Here is a 19,128-nt window from a genome sequence, read left to right as displayed (position 1 = left end):
GTTCAACAACTTTGTTTGATTTTCAATGATTTCTTCCAAATGGGTTCTATGAGAAGAAGAAGAGGATTGAACATAGGAATTATCATTTTGGGCCTTTGGAGCAAATTCGGGTAGAGGATCCCTTTGAGAATTATTTTGAAAACTTCCCCTATTTTGATTGTTCCAATTATCTCTACCTTGATTATAGTTACCATAACCTTGGTTATGATTACCATAATTTTGGTTATGATTTTGGCTACTATAACCTTGGTTGTTATAGTTACCTCAGGAATTTTGGTTCCCATGGTTCCTATTACCACCACCTTGGTTGTAGTTGTCAAAATTGCCATGGTTGTTGTAATTCCTATTCCATTGACCTCTTTGATTCTCAAACCTAGAATCATTATTATTTGACACATAGTTCACATGCTCATTCACATTTCCATCTTGATCATCACAAACATCCATACATGCATCAGGGAAACTAGAAACATCATGATCATACGAACCACAATCATCACAAAACAAGCATCCTCTAGGCATGTTACTAGAAGAGGGAGGGGGTTGAGAATTAGAAGACATACCTCTCCCCTTAGATTGAGAGGGAAGACTTGAAACTTGGTAGGTAGCACTTTCCAACTTCGCCTTGATAGCGGACATCTCCTTCCCCAAGTTTGTCATTTGTGAGGATAGATTGTTGATTGCATTTAGATGATCAACCGAGTACACCGATGAGCTACTCTTGCTAGTTGACTCTCTTTCTCCATCTTGCCAATCTCTATAGTACCTCACTACGTCTTCAATTATGTCTACCACTTCCTCTTCAGTTTTGTTCATGATAGGACCTCTGGCTCCTCCATCTAAACATGATTTTCCTTGAGGACTAAGGCCTCCATAGAAGATTTGAATAATTTGGTACATAGGAATTCCGTGGTGAGGACACTCTCTTTGATGCTCTTTGTATCTCTCCCATGCTTCATAGAGACTCTCACTAGGCTTTTGCTTGAAACCTTGAATCAAAGCTCTAGCCTCCGCCGCTTTCTTTTGTGGATAGAAACGGGATAGAAACTCCTTGGTCACTTCATCTCATGTCCTTAGAGAATTCGGCTTGACTTCCTTATCTAGCCATTCCAAGGCACGCCCTATGAGCGAAAAGGGAAAAAGCTTGAGGCGAATGAATTCTTGGGAAATTCCATTCACCTTGATAGTATTGCAATACTTTTCAAACTCTTTGAGATGATTTAGCGGGCTTTCATGCTTGGCCCTACTAAATTGTCGCATCTCTATCAAAGTGATCATTGCCGGTCTTATTTCAAAGTCATTTGCCGGTGTTGTAGGTGGAGCAATCCCACTCTCAAATCTATATGCACTGGGAATCCCCAATTCTTTCAACGCCACCCTTGGATTTTCTCCCATTCTTGCTTGTTCCTGTTGTTGTGGTTCTTCTTCACTTGAAATGCTAAGGCTCAAAGATCGTCTAGCACCCCTTAACCTTGCAATAGTTCTCTGAATTTTCGGATCAAATTGCACTAGTGAATGACCACGTGCTCTATGCATAAAATCTCAAAAGAAATGGTTAGTAGCACAGCTACAAGTGTAGCCTAAAAGAAAATCCTTTTGTATTTTCAATTAAAGATGAAATAGGCTCAACAATTATAACAAAGCACCAATATCACTCCCCGGCAACGACGCCATTTTTGACGTAGGGAAAAGTAGGTCGTTTTCTACCCTTTTCTAGAGCCAAAGAAAATTTATAAACACTCGACCAACCTAATACAAGTATATGGTAAGTCAAGGGTCGAACCCAAAGGAATGAGTAGGTGCAAGCTATAGCCTAGGTTAAGCTACTTCGAAGATTGAAGAAAGATATGGTTGGTAACTAAGGTATCGAGAAAGCTAGATAAATCGAGAAATTCAATATACTAAACACAAGGGATATAGGTTCCACATGCAAGCTCAATGATTATGCTAATTGAAGGATCACTCAATCAATTCAAACTTTGCAAAGGACAAACAATAGTTGCAATCAAAGGAATTCAAGAGCTATCTCCTATAAGCCAAGCTAGGGTTCACTATGAATGGCTAACTAGGAAAATCACAATCAAATTCAATCAATTAAAGCAATTCTCAAATCAAGGGTTCATGTCATTGAAATTTGCAATGCAATCTAGATTAATCTTATAGGTTGATCACTCCTAGTCTAATTAATCACATGCACAACCATGTCAACCAATTTAATTGAAACAATTCAATCAATCAAGGATCATCAACTAGCAAAAATCATCAATCTAGCATGCTTCCCCTTCTCCGTAGCAACTAATCTACTCACTAATCATGGTGAAAATGAAAAACAAATAAAATTCAATCAAAATCATATTCATTTCAAGTTTAATCAAGAAGGAATTCAATCTTTCAACAAATTCTAAAGCAAAGAATGAAATTTAAATCAAACAATCAAAAATTAAAGGAAATTGCAATAAAGAAGTAAATTCAAAGGAAAGAAATCTCACAAACTTTCATTGATGAGAAGAAGAAATCCAAGATCAAGTTGAAATCAAAGATCAAATTCAAGTAGAATCAAGTAATCTTAAGATTCTCTCTCTACTTTCTCTCTCTACTAATTCTGGAAAAATATATGTCAAGTACAAATTAAGTCGTCCCCCCAAAAAGGAAAAGTTTAAGGGTATAAATAGAAGAAACGAGCGAAGGGGGCGGGGCGCCTGGTGCGCGCGCACAGGTAGGTCTGCGCGCACGCACCCCTGCTCGGTGCTCGTGGCCTTGCCTCCTTCGCTTGCTCAATCAATCTCCGTGCTCCCGAGCATCCCTATCATTGGTGCACTCGAGGTGATGCTCGTGAGAAGGGCAGCTCCTTTATCTTCCAAGTGTTTGAATGCCTCAAGCCAAAGCATAACTTCCAAGGCTCTCGAGCTCGCGGAGCTAGCTTGAATTGCGTTTTCGGAATCCCGAACTTTGCTCCATCAACTTTCTTGAATGCGCTCGAGCTTTCTCCTTGGTGATCATACCTCGGGAAACTCAACACACCTACAAAACAAGTTAAGGAAACAAAGAATCGAGAGAAATAGTCGAGAAATGAACAAAATGACAGGAAAACCATTAAAAGCATGCATTTCTCTAAACTTACACACAAACACGCAAAGCAAGCATTATTATGTAAAAACACGGCAAAAAGGACTAAAAATGAGAATAAAACTATAAAGAAAACCTAGCCTAAGAGTGCCATAAATGACACTCATCACCAAGACATTCTTAACCTTGGCCGGCTGGACCGCCTCGGTTATTTCCTTGGTGAACGCAGATGTTTGTTCACCAAGTCTGAGCAGACGGAGCTGCCAGTCCAGGGGTTGGACATTGTGTGCCGCCTAACCTCCAAAGAGGGTCGGCTTCATGAATGGTGGGACATACTGCCCGTATGGCGTATGTGGCACATACGAGACTGCGCCAATTATCTGAGGGCCATTATGGACTGACTTGCCGCTTGTATGGCTCTCATGCAAGGATTGAGAATTCCTTGCGGATGTATTTTTGAAGCTGTCAGGAAAACTTGATGTAGAGGCTGACTTAAACAGCTGCTGGCTCCAGTTGTGCTTGATGATGTGTCGAGCATCGGAGAAGGTTTTCTTGTTGCCATCCGGTTGGACGTGCCGGATGACCTTCCTTTTGCCCGTTTGAGGCAAGAAGGATCTTGGACCAGTCAATGGCAGGCGTAGTCTTCTCCTTTGGGAGTGGAGTAGGCTGCCTATCTCTGACTGACTTTCTCCTCTCAGCTTGAAGAGTCTTCTTGGCTGACTGACCCTTGCTAGAGCCAGCCATCCTCTTGTTGATCAGGTCCTTGATTTCACCCTTGAAACTTGTCATGAATTTCATGAGCTCGTCTCAGGTGACTAGAGCCTGACCCCTGACCGTCTAGGTTTCACCAGGCGGTGGTCCAGTAGACTTGCTGGGACCAGCTTCATTGTTGCTCCGTTCCAGTCTATCTCTAGGACGGATGCGCTTAGAGATGAGTGACCCATCAAGGGCCACATGGGTTTCGACTTCACAATCATTGTCTGTATCCTAGTCTGTATAGACCTCCCCTTCGGCTCTAGGCCGGTTGGGTTCAAGCAGCGGTACAGACTCTTGAACCATCTTAGAGGTACTCTCCCCACAGACGGAGCCAAATGTTTTGGGTATTTTTTTCCCTCGGGAGAGTTACAGCTCGAAGATTGGTCTGACACGCTCTGTACCTGCAAAACACGGAGACTCCGGTTGGTAAGAGCTCCGCCTCCGACTATCAAGTTAGAACGTATTAGAGAATGTAAAAAGTGCGGAAAGGTAAAAATGAGATCTTCTCGGATTCCGAGATCAGGTGTTTTCTCTGATGTGAGAGAATGTAGGGTAGGTTGTAATAACTGAACTATGTCCCAAGAATGGGGGAAATCTCTCTATTTATAGGGTCATTGAAAAAAGTGCCCTTCCTTAGGTCAGGATAACCTAATGGGTTGCGCCGTTTTGCGGCGCTCTTGGGAATTGGGCCCTAAAGGCTGCAATTCCATTTATTATTTGAGGCTAACACATGGCAGCTGCTGAGTTGCCCATATTGGACCTCTCTAGGGCTGACATGTGCCCCTCTCTGATTGGGCCACGTGTCTAGGGTATTTTTACCCTAAACAAAATGCACTCAACAAAACCTATTGAAATAAATGAAGGCAAACACATTCAACAAAGCTAATTGAATCAAATAAGAGTCAAACACGTTCAAACAAATCTATTTAAATCAAATTGAAGTCAAACACACTTAACAAAGTTAATTGAATCAAGTGAAAGTCAAACACATTTAATTAAAACTAATTGATCAAATGAAAGTCAAATGCATTCAACAAAGCTTATTGAATCAAATGAAAGTTAAACACATTCAAACAAAGCTAATTGAATCAAATAAAAGTTAAACACATTCAAACAAAGCAAATTGAATCAAATGACTTGTGAATTTCATTCAAAAAAAGTCAAATGAAAGTCAAACAAAAGCTAAAGAATAAAAGAAATTTGACTCAAATGAAAGCTAATACATTCAAATGAAAGTCAAATGCATTTGTTTCAAACAATTATTTCAGACAAATGCATTTTACTTTCATTTGATTCAATAAGCTTTGTTACAAACATTCTAAAAAATGATTATTAAATTAAACACATATATTTAAATAAAAACTAATTAGTCAAATGAGTTTGACTTTTACTTTATTCAATTAATTACCTTTGTTTAAGTTAGCTGATCAAATTACTTTTGAATCAAAGCTTTGTTGATTGCATTTGACTTTTATTTGATTCAAGTTAACGCAATAATAGTTTGAAAATTGATTTTCATTTAACAAACTAATTATCACTTTCAAACACATTTGTTTAGCACTTTCTAGACTTTCATTTAAAATTAAACAAATGACTTTTAATTTAACTTTGTTGAACTTCCATTTAATCAATAAATTTGCCTTAAATCAATTAAATTATTTCACTTTCAATTGATTTGATAGCTTAGCATTTGATTTAATTCAAATTAAAAATTTGTTTGTTAATTGAATGAATTAGCTAGGTATTTAATTATGAAACATATAGTTATTCTATTGCTAAAGAAACTGAATGTCTATTGAATTTTAATAGCTTATGAATGTGTTCGATTTTCATTTGATAAAGTCAAGTGAATTAAATAATTTATATTTAAACAAATTAGATAATCAAATGAAATTTGAATAATTGTTTATTAGCTTTGTTGAATTTCAAATGATTTAATTAATTGATTCAATTTGACTTTAAAATAAATTTAATTCAATACTTTGATTAAAATATTTAATTGATTATCAAATAAAATAATAGTTTAATGAAAGCTTCGTTTAAACAATTGAAATTTAAGCTAGGTGATATAATTCAATTTAATCAATCATAAATTAGTTTTAATTCAATCAATTTAAATTTGACATTAATTTAATTCATTTGGCTTTGTTTAAATCAAGTTGATTTGATTAATTAGATAAAATCATAGTCAAGAATAATTTTTTTTTATTAATTCAATCGTTATTGTTTAATTAGCTTTTAAAAAAACTTTAATCATTCAATAGTTATTATTTAATTAACTTTTAAACAAACTTTAATCATTCGATTACTTTAAACAAATTTAAACAAAATTAATTGAATCGATTAGTATTTTTGTAATTGTTAAATTAATAATTAAAATTAAATTATTTTAAATATCAATCATTTGATTAAATTAAATGGAATAATGAAATATTTAAATTACTTTGTTAAATTGTTAAATGAAATTAACACAATTAGTTTAATTGATTATTTTAAATGATTCAATAAAACTAATTGAATAAAAATAAAATTCATGTACATTCAAAAAAATTAATAAGTAACTAATTAGCTTTGTTTAATATTATCAATTAAACAAAGCTAATTTAATTTCATTTGATTAGCTAAAATTAACTAAAACATTTAATTAAACTATTATATTAATTAATTTAAATTATATCAAATGAATAAAGCTAATTTATTTTAAATTTAATAATATATTGAATCAAAATATATTATTAATTAAACTTTAATTCAATTACCATTGTTTAAAAGCTACTTAATCAATAATTATTGTTTAAATATATTAACTTTCAATATATGACTTAATAAATGATACATGAATTAAAATGTAATAAAATTTAATTATGTAATTGAAATTAGTTAATGAAACTAGTTAATTGAAATAATATTGACATTTGAATTAACTTTGATCTAGATTATATAATAAATTGACTTTGTTTATTATTCAATTGAACTAAATAGAATTTTAAATTGACTTACATTTGTTTCAAATCATTGAATATTTGATAATTAAACATTTATATTATTATTTTATTTAAGTGAATTATAATTTTGATTTAGTTCAATTTTTTAGCTTTAATCCAGTTAACTTTGTTTGAATTTTTTTGAATTTCATTTGGCTCAATAAGCTTAGTTGAATGCATTTGACTTTACTTTGATGTAATTAGCTAATAGTTAATGTATTTCACTTAGACTTGCAATTTAAATTTATTTTAATTAATGTAAACGAATTAATTTAAGATTTTAAATTTGACATATCCAATGAAAAACAAATACTACTTTTTGCAATTTCTACTAGAATTAAAAAATTTAATTTCTATGCAAGCTAAATACATCATTTGGATTTAAGACTTTAAATTCAAGTGATAGATACTTTAAAATAATTATATAAAAAAATTATAATCTTATTTATTAAAATCTTATTGATATATTTAACTAAAGAGAAAATAAATTTACCATTTATTTTAACATAAAAAAATTCAAGCAAAAACAAACAAATAAATTTTTTATATAAATTGTTAATTCGTAAATAGTTACAGTTTTGCAAAACTAGTGAATCTCGAACAATATCCCACGCAGTTTTTTTCGTGAATTTTTATCTAATAAGAAAATTAAAAATTTATGATTTACACCGCTACATTTTAGCCTAGATAATGTCTTTAATATGTCTTTAAACTATATTCGGCTAAATAAAAATATATTGCGGACTTGAACTTCATATAAACAACAAAATTTCTTATTGTCATTGAACAATTATAATTTCTCATACGAACGCTAAGTAATATCAAATATAGCACTTTTAAACTATACTTTGGTCTCTTGGATTTCTTAGAGAGAATATGGTTTATTATTCCTTTTGCAAATTTGACATAAAATGGATATAGATAGCTAAAACTCTAACTGACTTCAATATAGATGATGAGCTCTTTTAAATTTCATTTTCTTAGTATCAAGAAATACCATAAAAGATGTAAAGATCTTAAGCGATACTAAAATAGTTAAACACCTGGAAAATCTCTAAAACCAACAATATTCCCTGTGCATGCATTGTGATTGTCATTTTATTCACCCTAATTGTAAGTCATGTTACTCGTTTTTAACATAATTTTAATACTCCGTAGTTCTTAAGAGTAAACTCAATGATTAACCATAACCATATCACTTATTTAATTTTATTCATTTTTATATCTTTCACCTCATCTATAATCACCTTCGTAACTATTTATAATAAAATTTATTCTATTGCTTATGCACAAATTTAGAGATAAAATGACGTATAATTTAATGTAAATGTAATTTGTAATTTGGTTAATAAGTAATTGGTCGTTAATATATATAAATAAACAATAATTGAATATTAATCTCCACACAATTTGTTTTACAAGAGTAATATTCATTATCATAAAAAAGTGTTACATTGAAACTCATGTGATGCACAATTTATCAAATAAAAACTTGTGTGGATTTTGTAATTTATTCCGTATTATTTGTTTAATTTCTTATATATAATTTTGTAAATAAAATTTCTATTAGAAAATATACTATTTTTTAAAAAAAATTTGTACCTCTTTGTCCTTAAATAATGTGCCCATTTCTCATCTTTCACGATAATTAAGATAAAAAGTAAGTAATGATATTTTGGGTAGATAATGAAGAATGCTAGTAAGAAACTAGCATTGGCCCCTAAGATAAGGAAAGAAGAGCCGAGAATAAGGCCATCATTCATGAAGAACATAGGCAGCTTGCCTACAGTAGGGGGCTGGCTCTACATTAGCTATGCGTGAAGAGGACGTTATGGTCCCCGCCGAGGAACAAGATGAGATTAACCATGATGATGTGGACTTAAATGCGATTAACCCTCCTGTCCCAGCTGATGTTGTGGTGTTCATTGTGATTGTGAGAGGGCGTAGTCCGGGGGATGTCGGCATCCTGTATGACATAAGGAGTGATGAAAACTTTGAGTCCATCTACGAAGATTATGTTTCGAGGATTGATGTCCAGTCGAACATGATAAGGCTGACATTTTGTGGGTCGACCATCGCTTCCTAGGTTGTTGCTGGGGATATCAGCATTCAGTCTAGAGATGTCATTTATGTCCGTGGACGGGTAATGTAGTCAAGTTTCAATTAGTTTAATTTTCTAATTTTTTGTTATACACGTGTATTATGTTAATTGAAAAACCCCTGATGAGTTACAATGTATTTTTTGGCTAGCCTGGTGTCATCAACACTAACACTCGCATAAACAAATTCAACATCAAGAACACCGGTCATCGTCGCAAGGTCAAGCTTAGGGTGCAAGGCATGTTAGACACCCCGATGAATAGGCTGATCCACATTTGGGCTCGGAAGATTGGAGCTGAACTAACGAATCTCCTTTTCATGCATGAGAATTGCGTGGTTACGACAGTGCACACAATCAGGCAAGCAATTATTCTCAACGGGAATAAGGTATATGTACTCCCTAATTATAAAAATTAAGTTGATTACAATGGATGATGTTTGGACTCAAGTGTAGCTTCCACTTGGGTTGGTTTGGCTATGTTAGATGTGTTTGGTTTGGCTTTTGGAAATGTGGACCCTTTTGTGAAGCCTATTAAGTTTGATTATATAAATTTGTAGATGGTCCATTTGCCGTTGGTAGATGTAATTTAAGCCCACTATGTAATGTAAGTTGTTGTTTGCATTTGGTGTTGTATTTCAAAGGCTTAACCCTTTTGGTTGAGATGTGTAGTATTTTCTGTTTTTAATGAAATCGTCAATGACAATATGCCTCGCTTAGTAAGTTATTATATTTTTTAAATCATTCAATCAATTTCTGCATTTAATCATTTATTTGATTTTCACAAATGTGGTTGAAATATAAATTGATTTGTTGAAACATGTGAATAGTTTGCCCAAAAATAAATAAACATTGACTTGTTGTAACATGTGTTTCATCGGCCCGAAAGTAAGTAAGAAGAATTCCTTGATTTATTATAATATGTAAGTTATTGGCCCAATTTGAAAACAGCCCAAAAATAAATAAACATTGGTTCAAAATTTAACACAAATTCTTAGCTACACAAGCTGCAACAGCTTTAAATATGAACATATAGTAGACTAAAAATGAACATTTAGTACACTAAAAATGAACATTTATTACATAAATATGGACATATTTTAACGATTTATTTTAGCTTTATTTTTCGTAAATTTTTCCTATATAACGAGTTTGAAACTATATGAAATTATGTTCATTTTAATATATTAAATGTTCATAATATTATTTGATGTGTTCATTTTTTTACGTTTTTTTATATTATATCATCTTTTATTTAATGTGTTCATATATATTTTACAAAATGTTCATTTTATTTGGTATGATAAATGTTCATTTCTAATATACTAAATGTTCATTTCTTTTTTTGACATGTTCACTTTTTATTACTAAAACAAAGTTTTTGTTTTTACCCGTTCATTTTTTATTACTGAATATTCGTTTTTTTACGTATTCATTTTTTTTAACTAAATTTCGTTTTTAAGGTCGTGGTCCAGCAAATATATGATTAAATGATAATCATGTTCATTTTTAATAAAATGATAATATATTATAAAACATGTTCACTTTTTAGTATTACGTGTTCATTTTTTTTACATGTTCATTTTTTATTATTAGATGTTCATTTTTTTCATGTTCAAATTTTTTAACTAAATGTTCATTTTATAGAGCGTGTAGTTGATTTGGGCGGGTCGCGAATATATTATCTAGGTTATTTGATTCGGGAGGGTCGTGAATAATAATAGCTACATTAGTATGCAGCTAAGACATCAAAGATTTAACAGCCCAAAAATTAAATAACCAGGATGCAGGATTTAATGGTCTAATTTGAAAAAGGCCCAAAAAAATTAAAAAAAAAAAAACATGATGCAAAGATTTAATGGCCCCAATCTGAATAAAACCTCAAAATATAAGTACAAAAGATAAAACATAAATAACTAAACGAGGAATAACATGTAAATTAAAGTTAATTACAGTCATGAACACAATTAAGGGCTACAATCATAGCAGTCCAAAACAGAAACTTACAGTCATGAACACAATTAAGGGCTACAATCACAGCAGTTCAATACAGAAACTTAGTAGAGTTCATCGACGAAACGATAACTCTAGTAACTACCTGAATTAGCCAAAATACAAATGGCCAGGTTACCTTCAAAATACAATAGGGTCATTGCTCTAGTTAGAATTGTAGCCAAACTACAAATGGCCATGGATGGATAGACCAATATTACCGTCAAAGACAACAGATACAAATATGGCATTTATAATTTCATCATAACTCCATGGAAAGATCAGACCCATAAAAATAATTATCATTCTCCACGTCATAATCTTCATTCATTTCTTCGTCATTAGCTTCGTCCAACTCCATAAGACGTTGGGTGCGTCGACGTTTTCCCTGTGACACCAAACTCCCATGAGAATATATTAAAAAACACCAAAAAAAACACAACTGGAGCGGAAACAAGTTAGAAAACACATAAATCACACCTGTGTTGTTTTTGTTTGAGCGGCCTTCTTTTGCTGGGATTAGTAACCATTCTCCGCTAGGCTCTTGTACCGTGTTCCCTTTGGCCTCCCACGAAGCTTCTTCCATGGAATTGGGTCCTTCACAACTGGAGCGCTTAAGGATGCCTTTACAACAGATGAAGGTGTCTGACCATTGCCTTTCAAAACCTGATTAGAACCTTTTTCAGAAGGGGGCACACCAGTGTTTGGTAAGGTTGGGAGTTTTGCCTGCTTTTCAAGAAAAACTTGCCTACTTTTCTTCACATTAAGTCGTAGCTCTTGCAGACATGAAATAACCATAGCAACAGTCTTAGAATCATTGATGGAGGACGCCTCTTCGCAAATTGGTTCAAACTCATACATCAATTTGTGATACTGTCTAACTTGATCTCTTTCCAAAGGGTCATGATAAGTGACTTTCACCCTAGTATGCTTCCTAGGCACATCTTTCCTCCACCGATCAAGGATATACTTGCTTGGAATGTCAAACACCAGGTTTTGATCAAAGACTCAAATGACATGCTTGCATAAAATACCAAATGTTTCGAACTTGCGACAATCACAAGACACCTCCTTGGTGACACTATTAAATACCAAAGAAGCCGACGCCTATCAGTTATGACCTCCTGCCTCTTGCCTTCAGGAATTATCCATACCCTATCCTCAAGTAAATACTCGGTGACATTCTCTTCTACAGTCCGCTCCCCCTTCGAATAAACATACATCATACGTGCACACTCCTTCTGGACCTCCTGGAACTTGGTGTCTGTGTATATTTTCTGGAAAAGTTTTTCAAGTTTAAAGCCACTAACTAGTCTCCTAATGTATTTACCACATCTAGCATCAGCATCCAATTCAAACTTCACGTGCTTCTCCATAGCCCGTGTATACTTCTCATGAAATTCATGAAGCTTTGTCTGCCGATTGACAAAGCCATAAAAAAACTATTGATGCTTTCAACTCTCTGAGTAGTTTTCATTCCCACCCAGAAGTGCTCCTTCATAAAGGCAGGTATCCACATGTGTCTCTCATCAAAAAGGTCGCACAGCCATTCACTAGCCTCTTGATTAATGCATGCCACCGACTCTCAAATTCCTCAACGGTGAAGCTCTCATATATTAGAGTTTTCAATGGGCTTTTAAAATCAGCATATCTGCATCACACATTCACATATGAAAACACATACATGATAGTAACAACAAGATATCAGCACTTCTAAAAGAAGTACGAGTAATAACAAAAACTTAATGGATGTAACACATTGTCTGGACTGCACAAACACTGCTCTCTAAAACAAATTGTCTACAAAATACATGCTTAAACTAACAATAACAGATAATGTAAGATCATAGTTCAGAAAAGACTAAGAACAACAGAGAAAGTCAGATCACAAATAAATTGAGTACAACAAGGAAAGCTCACAGAGCACTTCCCAAAACAACTATCGACCCACTTTAAATGATTCACAAAAATAGGATGTAAAAACAACACTCCACAGTAATAACATAAATATACATATAGAGGTGATCAGAATATAGAAATTCAATTTAGTGCTTCAAGGAATGCAGAATAACAGTAAAAAATAACAGCACAAAATAAAATACATTTGATGAAAAACAGGACTTACTTCTCACATTTCCCTAGCTTCTCTGAAAATTTCCTGATGATATGCCAGATACACCACCTGTGACGAGACGACGACATTATTTCTGCTATTGGTTTCCTCATAGCAACAGCTTGATCTGTCAGTATGGCACCAGGAGGTTTGTTACCCATACAAGATAGCCACTGCTGAAAAACCCAAGAATAGGTTTCTGAAGTCTCATAAGATACAAGAGCACATCCCAACAGGAGAGACTGCCCATGATGAATAACGCCAACAAAGTTTGCAAAGGGAAGTTCATACTCTTTTGTAAGGTATGTAGCATCAAAGCATACCACATCCCCAAACTCCTCGTACGCCACCCAGCTACGAGCATCAACCCATAGCACATCCTTCAATCGGCCCTCTTCATCAAGACGATGTGCATGGAAAAAGTTTTGGTTATCGGCTTGCATTCGGTTAAAGTAGGCCATTATAGCTGCAGCATCCCCACCCTCCATTTTTAGTTGTCTGGCCTTATATACCTCATGATGAAGGTCTTTAACAGTTGGCATGTTCTCTGGACCCATCTCATATCCCATACAACCATGTATCTGAGTGACTGGAACCCCTTCCTCATAATAGTTGATTAACTTCTTTGGCGCATTTGATGTAAAATTCTTCATTCGATACTCCTTCACCAATGTAGACATGGTAGGGCATAAGTCATGGTTGTCATGATCCAGAATTACTGTTCTCAGTTTTCACTCGCCATCACCATTCACACTCACATATATACGGGCATTGTATTCACATTTCTTAGAGGTTCTTTTGCCACGACTTAATTCATCTTCTCCTATAACTCCATTTACAGCATCCGTAGAACCACAAGCTTCCATGGCCTTAGACCTTTTCTTTGCCTCCCTACGAGCCCTCATATCAGGTGGACCCCAAAATTCGCATCACCAAGTAGCCCCCCTCCTCTCACCAATTACCTAAGAAAATGAAGACGACACTCTATTAACACCAAAACCATGTTGTTCGCCATACTCCTTATAATATGCCTCCACATCATCCCACTTTTTAAACATCATCCCAACCCTAGGTGCTTCAATAGTGGTGTAAACACTAACCTTGGTCGTGGAAACAATCATCTCAACGGTCTCAAAAGTTTTTAATGGAGAATTAACAGCAATTTGATTGGGCAAAGTAGACAGGGAGGGATGAACATAAGGTGTCAGGTAATTCAGGGATGGAATATCAGGATTACTACATTGGATATTAGGACTTTCATGCACAACCCCACAACTAGATGCACTATCAATAGCACACGTAATTGGACTGTCAAGGACTGAACTGTGATCAAGCAAAACGGTCTCTTGCCCCATGTCAACCAATTGAGCTTCCATTATAAGAAAATAGATAAAGATCTACAAGTTTTAGGGCATACAACAAATAATTAAAAACTAAAAAAAAAACAACTGATTCTAATTTCATTAAAGGTAATAACTACACCAATGCATCATAATAGTCAAAGCAAGACCACCAATGGTATTAACATTAACACCAGCAACCATTCTCTGAAAGCCTAATTTTCGACAATTACAGCTAACATATTGCAAATTTGGCCCAAGCATAGCTAAACAAACAAAACAAAAACCACCAATGCTTACTCCAACCCTAAACCCCAAATTTTCAAGACCCCATAAACAGATGAATTAACTTTCTAGATCTACTAAATACTCAACAAATAAACCCGAAGTTGTACAACTTCATGAGTTTGATTAATAGAACAAACAACAACTTGAAAATTGCTCACCGTGGACAGTAATGGAGACAATTCGAAAATTAAAGGCAAAAATGAAGGAAAATACGAGAATTCGAAAATATATCACCACATTAATGGAGACAATAAATCAAAACTCACCGATGGACTCAAACGAAGGAATACGATCGCCGACGCGAAATCTTCATAAATTTCCAGAATATTTCAGATCTGCAATGACCATCTTCTTCTTTTGATTTTTCCTACTGAGTTTTCTCTCTCTAACTTTTGGTTTAGTTTTCTCTCTTTAACTTCTGGTAAGTAAAGAGAGAGAATAGAAGAGAAGAGAGTAAACGGACGTTATTTCACCGTCAAAGACGAGTTACAAACGGCACTAATTGTCCACCTCAGCATAAGAATTAAAAATGTATAAAGTACAAGCAAACTTGCATATAATTGCAACATTGCCACTATATAAACGAAATTCGTTTATAGTGGATATAAATGGGGACTGACTCCTAGTTTTCCCCCTGTCAGTGCCTCTTTTGGGGTTGATGCTATAGGTGCTAGGGGGGTCTTATGGTTTTCGTTTGGTCTAGCTCGACGGTGACTTGTATTTTCTCCTCTACAAACGTCATCCTTTGTAAAATTGTTGAAACTAATGATGAAATCAAGTATGTAGTGTAATACCCTATATTTTTATACATAATTCTAATTTAAATAGAATTTATTTAAGTATTTAAATAAGTTGAAATCAATTATTTATGAGGTTTTATTAATTTAAAGAGCTTTATTAAAAGTCCAATTTATTTATTTAATAATTTTGAAATACTTTATTTTATAATTTAAAAATATTGGGGCATATGATTTTATAAAAGGGTAATTTTTAAAGTCAATGACATTTAAAGGAAAGTCAAATTGTAGTTAGAATAGGAAAGGGATCATTCAGGGTAGGAAAGGAATTTTAGGAAGGATGGTTTTGAGAGAGGGTATAAATACCCACCATATGAGCAAAATCAAACTTTTCCTAAGGTGGAGAATACCCAAAGGTAACTCTCTCTCTCTCTCTCTCTCTCTCTCTCTCTCTCTCTCTCTCTCTCTCTCTCTCTCTCTCCCCTCTTATTTTATCTCTCTCTCTTATTTTTCCCTTTCCCCTTTATTTATATATTTTTGGTTTTAATTCACACACCACCACCACACACACCACGGTGGCCGGCTGCCACCACCACCACCACAGCCGGCTGCTGCCACCGCCAGCACAAGGCCGGCAGTAGCAATAGCCATGGGAGGTGGTGCCAGCCACCCTCCCTTCCCCTTGTGCGTGCGTGTGTTTATAAAAAAAATTATATCTTTTTGTTTAATCCTTCATCTAATTATTAATTTTGGGTTATGTGATGATTTTTATGATGTTTGATTATAAGTATAATGCAATTAAACTTTCATATTTGGTTTTGAATTAAAAAGCCCCAAATTGAAAACCCTAGGTTTCTAAATTATTGCATATTGATGGAAATTGATTATGGGTGGTTTAAATTATTGAAGTAGGTGTTTTAAAACATATTTATAGCAAGTTTTGATGATTTAATAACGCTGGAAATTTTGTTAGTAAGCCATAATTAAGTTTCTTGAAGGGATTTTTAACTACCCATTAATTGGGATTAAAGTAAGGGGTTTTAAATTAAATTTCAGCTTGTTTTAAATAATTTATGAGTGAATTAAGGAGTGTATATATTGTTGGAAATTTGTGTGGAGTAGATATTAATGCCTCTTTGTAATTTTGGATTGTAGGAGATTTCCAAGTGAGTGATTTTGTGTAGTCGTGGCAATTTTGAGATCGTATTCAAGGTACGTTCGCTTACTTGGTATTTATTTGATGATGTAGGAACATGCTAGGCTTTGAATAATTAATTCCAAGTAGTATCATGGTAGGTTTTGATTGGAATTTGTTATTTAGTTGATGTTGGTGATTGAATTATGAAGCATGGATCATTTATGATGGACTAGTGATTAAAAATAATTAATTTTGGCATGTTGAGTATGAACCATACTTTTATTATTGGCATGATTGGAAGCATGTTTAATTAAACTAAATGGTTAATTTGATTTGGAATATAAAAAGGGAATTTTATTATGGTTCATATAAGTTTTATTGATGATTTAAGCATGGGGATTGAGCTATTAAGTGTCTAAGGACACTAGGATTAAATTAAATTGTGGTGCCTATGTGCACTTAAGGTGTTTCCAACACCGAGGGATAGGATTTGTGGCGCATTATTCGTTTAAGGTGTCTTTGACACCGAGGTAGATTAAAAAGGATTCAACATTAAAAGTCATGTGGTCACTAATTATTCAAGAAATATTTTGGTATGATTGATTGCTTGTATAATTATAATGTTTGGTTATTTCTATGGTTTATGAGTTATCACCAAGTAAAATAATATGTAAATAACGTAAAGTGAAAGAGATTACGCACCAAAACTCTTGAAATGTATATACCTTAAGTATGGACATATAGGGGGAGTTATGCGGCTTTATATTTGAACATAACTTCTACTGGAAGTACAGGACGTTGTATATTCCTTTTTATTATGCGCAAGAATTCCGCCACTTACGAATGGTCATTTTATACTGGCACGGTTAGCTCCCGTGTTAGTACCCGTTTATTGGGGCAGGCTGGGGGAAACCCGTTCGATGCGTAGTCAAGATAAATAAATAATTTAGTCATGTAGCAAATGTTCATATTGTGTGTTGTATGCTTGTAAATAGGTGCAACAAGGTAAGTTGTGTGATTGATAGGATTAAAGCATGATAGTGTGTTTCTTTACGCTTATGTACTCTGCTTTGCTGATTATATGTTTGTATGTTTGTTTAGCCTTGTCTTTACCTTGGCCCTACGACGACCCATTTCTAATGGCGAGTAGCGGGGACAAGTAGAGAGAAGCTTTTCAGGTGATGAAGCATATTCATTATGGGCATGAGTGAAGAGCGAATCATGCTTAGTTTCCATAAGATTATGATGTGGTTTATTGCTTTAATTATTATTATATGTTATGCTTGTGAGACTAACGTAAAGGTTTTTTAGGTATTTGTTCGGTTTTAATAAGAGCCTACAATGGTTCCAAGTTGTAGGTTGATTACGTTTGCCTTGGATTTGACATTACTTTCGTTTGGTTTGACTTTTAAGTTGACTTGTTTTGAATGGTTTTGAAAAGTGTCTTCCGTTGTGTATCTTTGATATTTGCCTTATCTGTTTTCACGATGGCGGTAATGTCTTAGATTTTCCTATTTCGTATTTTAAAAGAGCAAACAGGTATTTTAAAGGGAAGAAATTTCTAGGGTGTTACATGTAGCTTTTGTTTACGGTGCCCCTTCTCTGGAAGATAGGATTTTAGTTTGGCATGAACTTTCTTTCATTATTCAAAATTACCCGAAATGTCTTTTGTTGGGTGATTTTAATTGTAATACCCCGTATTTTTGGAAACGTATTTTTTAATTAATTAATTAGTATTCTCTTTAAAAGAGTATTTTAGTAATTTATTTTACTTTTTGAATTTTGGAGCCAAAATGATATTTGAATTTTGGCACCAAAAGTATTTTAAAACTCAATTATTATTTTTGGATTTTGGATAAGATTTATTATCCATTTATTTTATTTAAAAATCGGATTATTTATATATATTTCGGATATTTTAATTAGACAAAATTATATTTTAAGAGAGCCGAATTTCCTAAATAATTAACTAGGAATTTTCAGATTTTCTTGGTAAAGAAAATCTGATTTTCTTAGTGAAATTAAATAGTGAATAATTAGTATTTTCCTAATTAATTATTTTATATAAAATATATTATTTACGCAATCATTTTTCATCCTTAAAATCTAGCAAATATTTCCCTAAAACTATAAGTGGAGGTCCGAAAATATGAGCATAGATATGCTCAATATTTTCGGCCACCATATGCTAATTTTGGTTTAATTATTTTGTTAGTTTTGTATTTTAATTATCTTCCTCAAATTCCTTATTTCCTTAATTCCTATTTTCCATCTCACAAAGATTTGATCATCTTATTTTCCTACCTTATATCTTCCTTGATTATTCTCCAAGTAATCTCTTTTGCCATATTATATTTCATGACAACACACCTTCCTTAAATTAATTATTCTTAGTCATCTTAATATTAAACTTTCCATAATTCTTTAACTCTCTTCTCCAAGTAATTACTTAATTCTTTTTACCATAATTCTTCCTACATTTTCCTACCATAATTCCCTCATTCATGAGACTATAAATACCCCTTCATACCTCTCATATTCTTCACACCAAAAACCCAATCCTCTTCTTCTTCTTCTTTTCCCTAAACCTTTTCATACTTTTCTTCTCCTCTTTTC

The 19,128-nt window shown here is 33.6% G+C and overlaps 1 protein-coding gene and 1 non-coding gene across 3 annotated transcripts; one reads left to right on the top strand and one right to left on the bottom strand.

The window, feature by feature from the left end:
- The first annotated feature begins 904 nt into the window (after positions 1–904).
- Positions 905–1,010, top strand: LOC145580364 (small nucleolar RNA R71). The gene has a single exon (XR_014099425.1). It is a non-coding gene; the product is annotated as a small nucleolar RNA R71 (small nucleolar RNA).
- Positions 1,011–10,832: 9,822 nt separating this feature from the next.
- Positions 10,833–15,112, bottom strand: LOC145579078 (protein FAR-RED IMPAIRED RESPONSE 1-like). 2 transcript variants are annotated; one of them, XM_081636356.1, is made up of 4 exons: positions 14,904–15,112; positions 13,022–14,406; positions 11,377–12,547; positions 10,833–11,284 (listed from the first exon to the last, which is right to left on the bottom strand). In XM_081636356.1, exons 2-3 carry the CDS (start codon positions 13,687–13,689, stop codon positions 12,394–12,396), a joined length of 822 nt encoding a protein of 273 aa, XP_081492482.1. In that variant the 5' UTR covers positions 13,690–14,406; positions 14,904–15,112; the 3' UTR covers positions 10,833–11,284; positions 11,377–12,393. The 2 variants fall into 2 exon arrangements, with proteins under 2 accessions (XP_081492482.1, XP_081492483.1); XM_081636357.1 differs by having other exon boundaries at positions 13,022–13,971.
- Positions 15,113–19,128: the final 4,016 nt, after the last annotated feature.

Source organism: Chenopodium album, chromosome 14, assembly GCF_948465745.1.
Source record: "Chenopodium album chromosome 14, dcCheAlbu1.1, whole genome shotgun sequence".
Classification (NCBI taxonomy): Eukaryota; Viridiplantae; Streptophyta; class Magnoliopsida; order Caryophyllales; family Amaranthaceae; genus Chenopodium; species Chenopodium album.
This window is presented reverse-complemented; position numbering and strand designations above follow the sequence as displayed.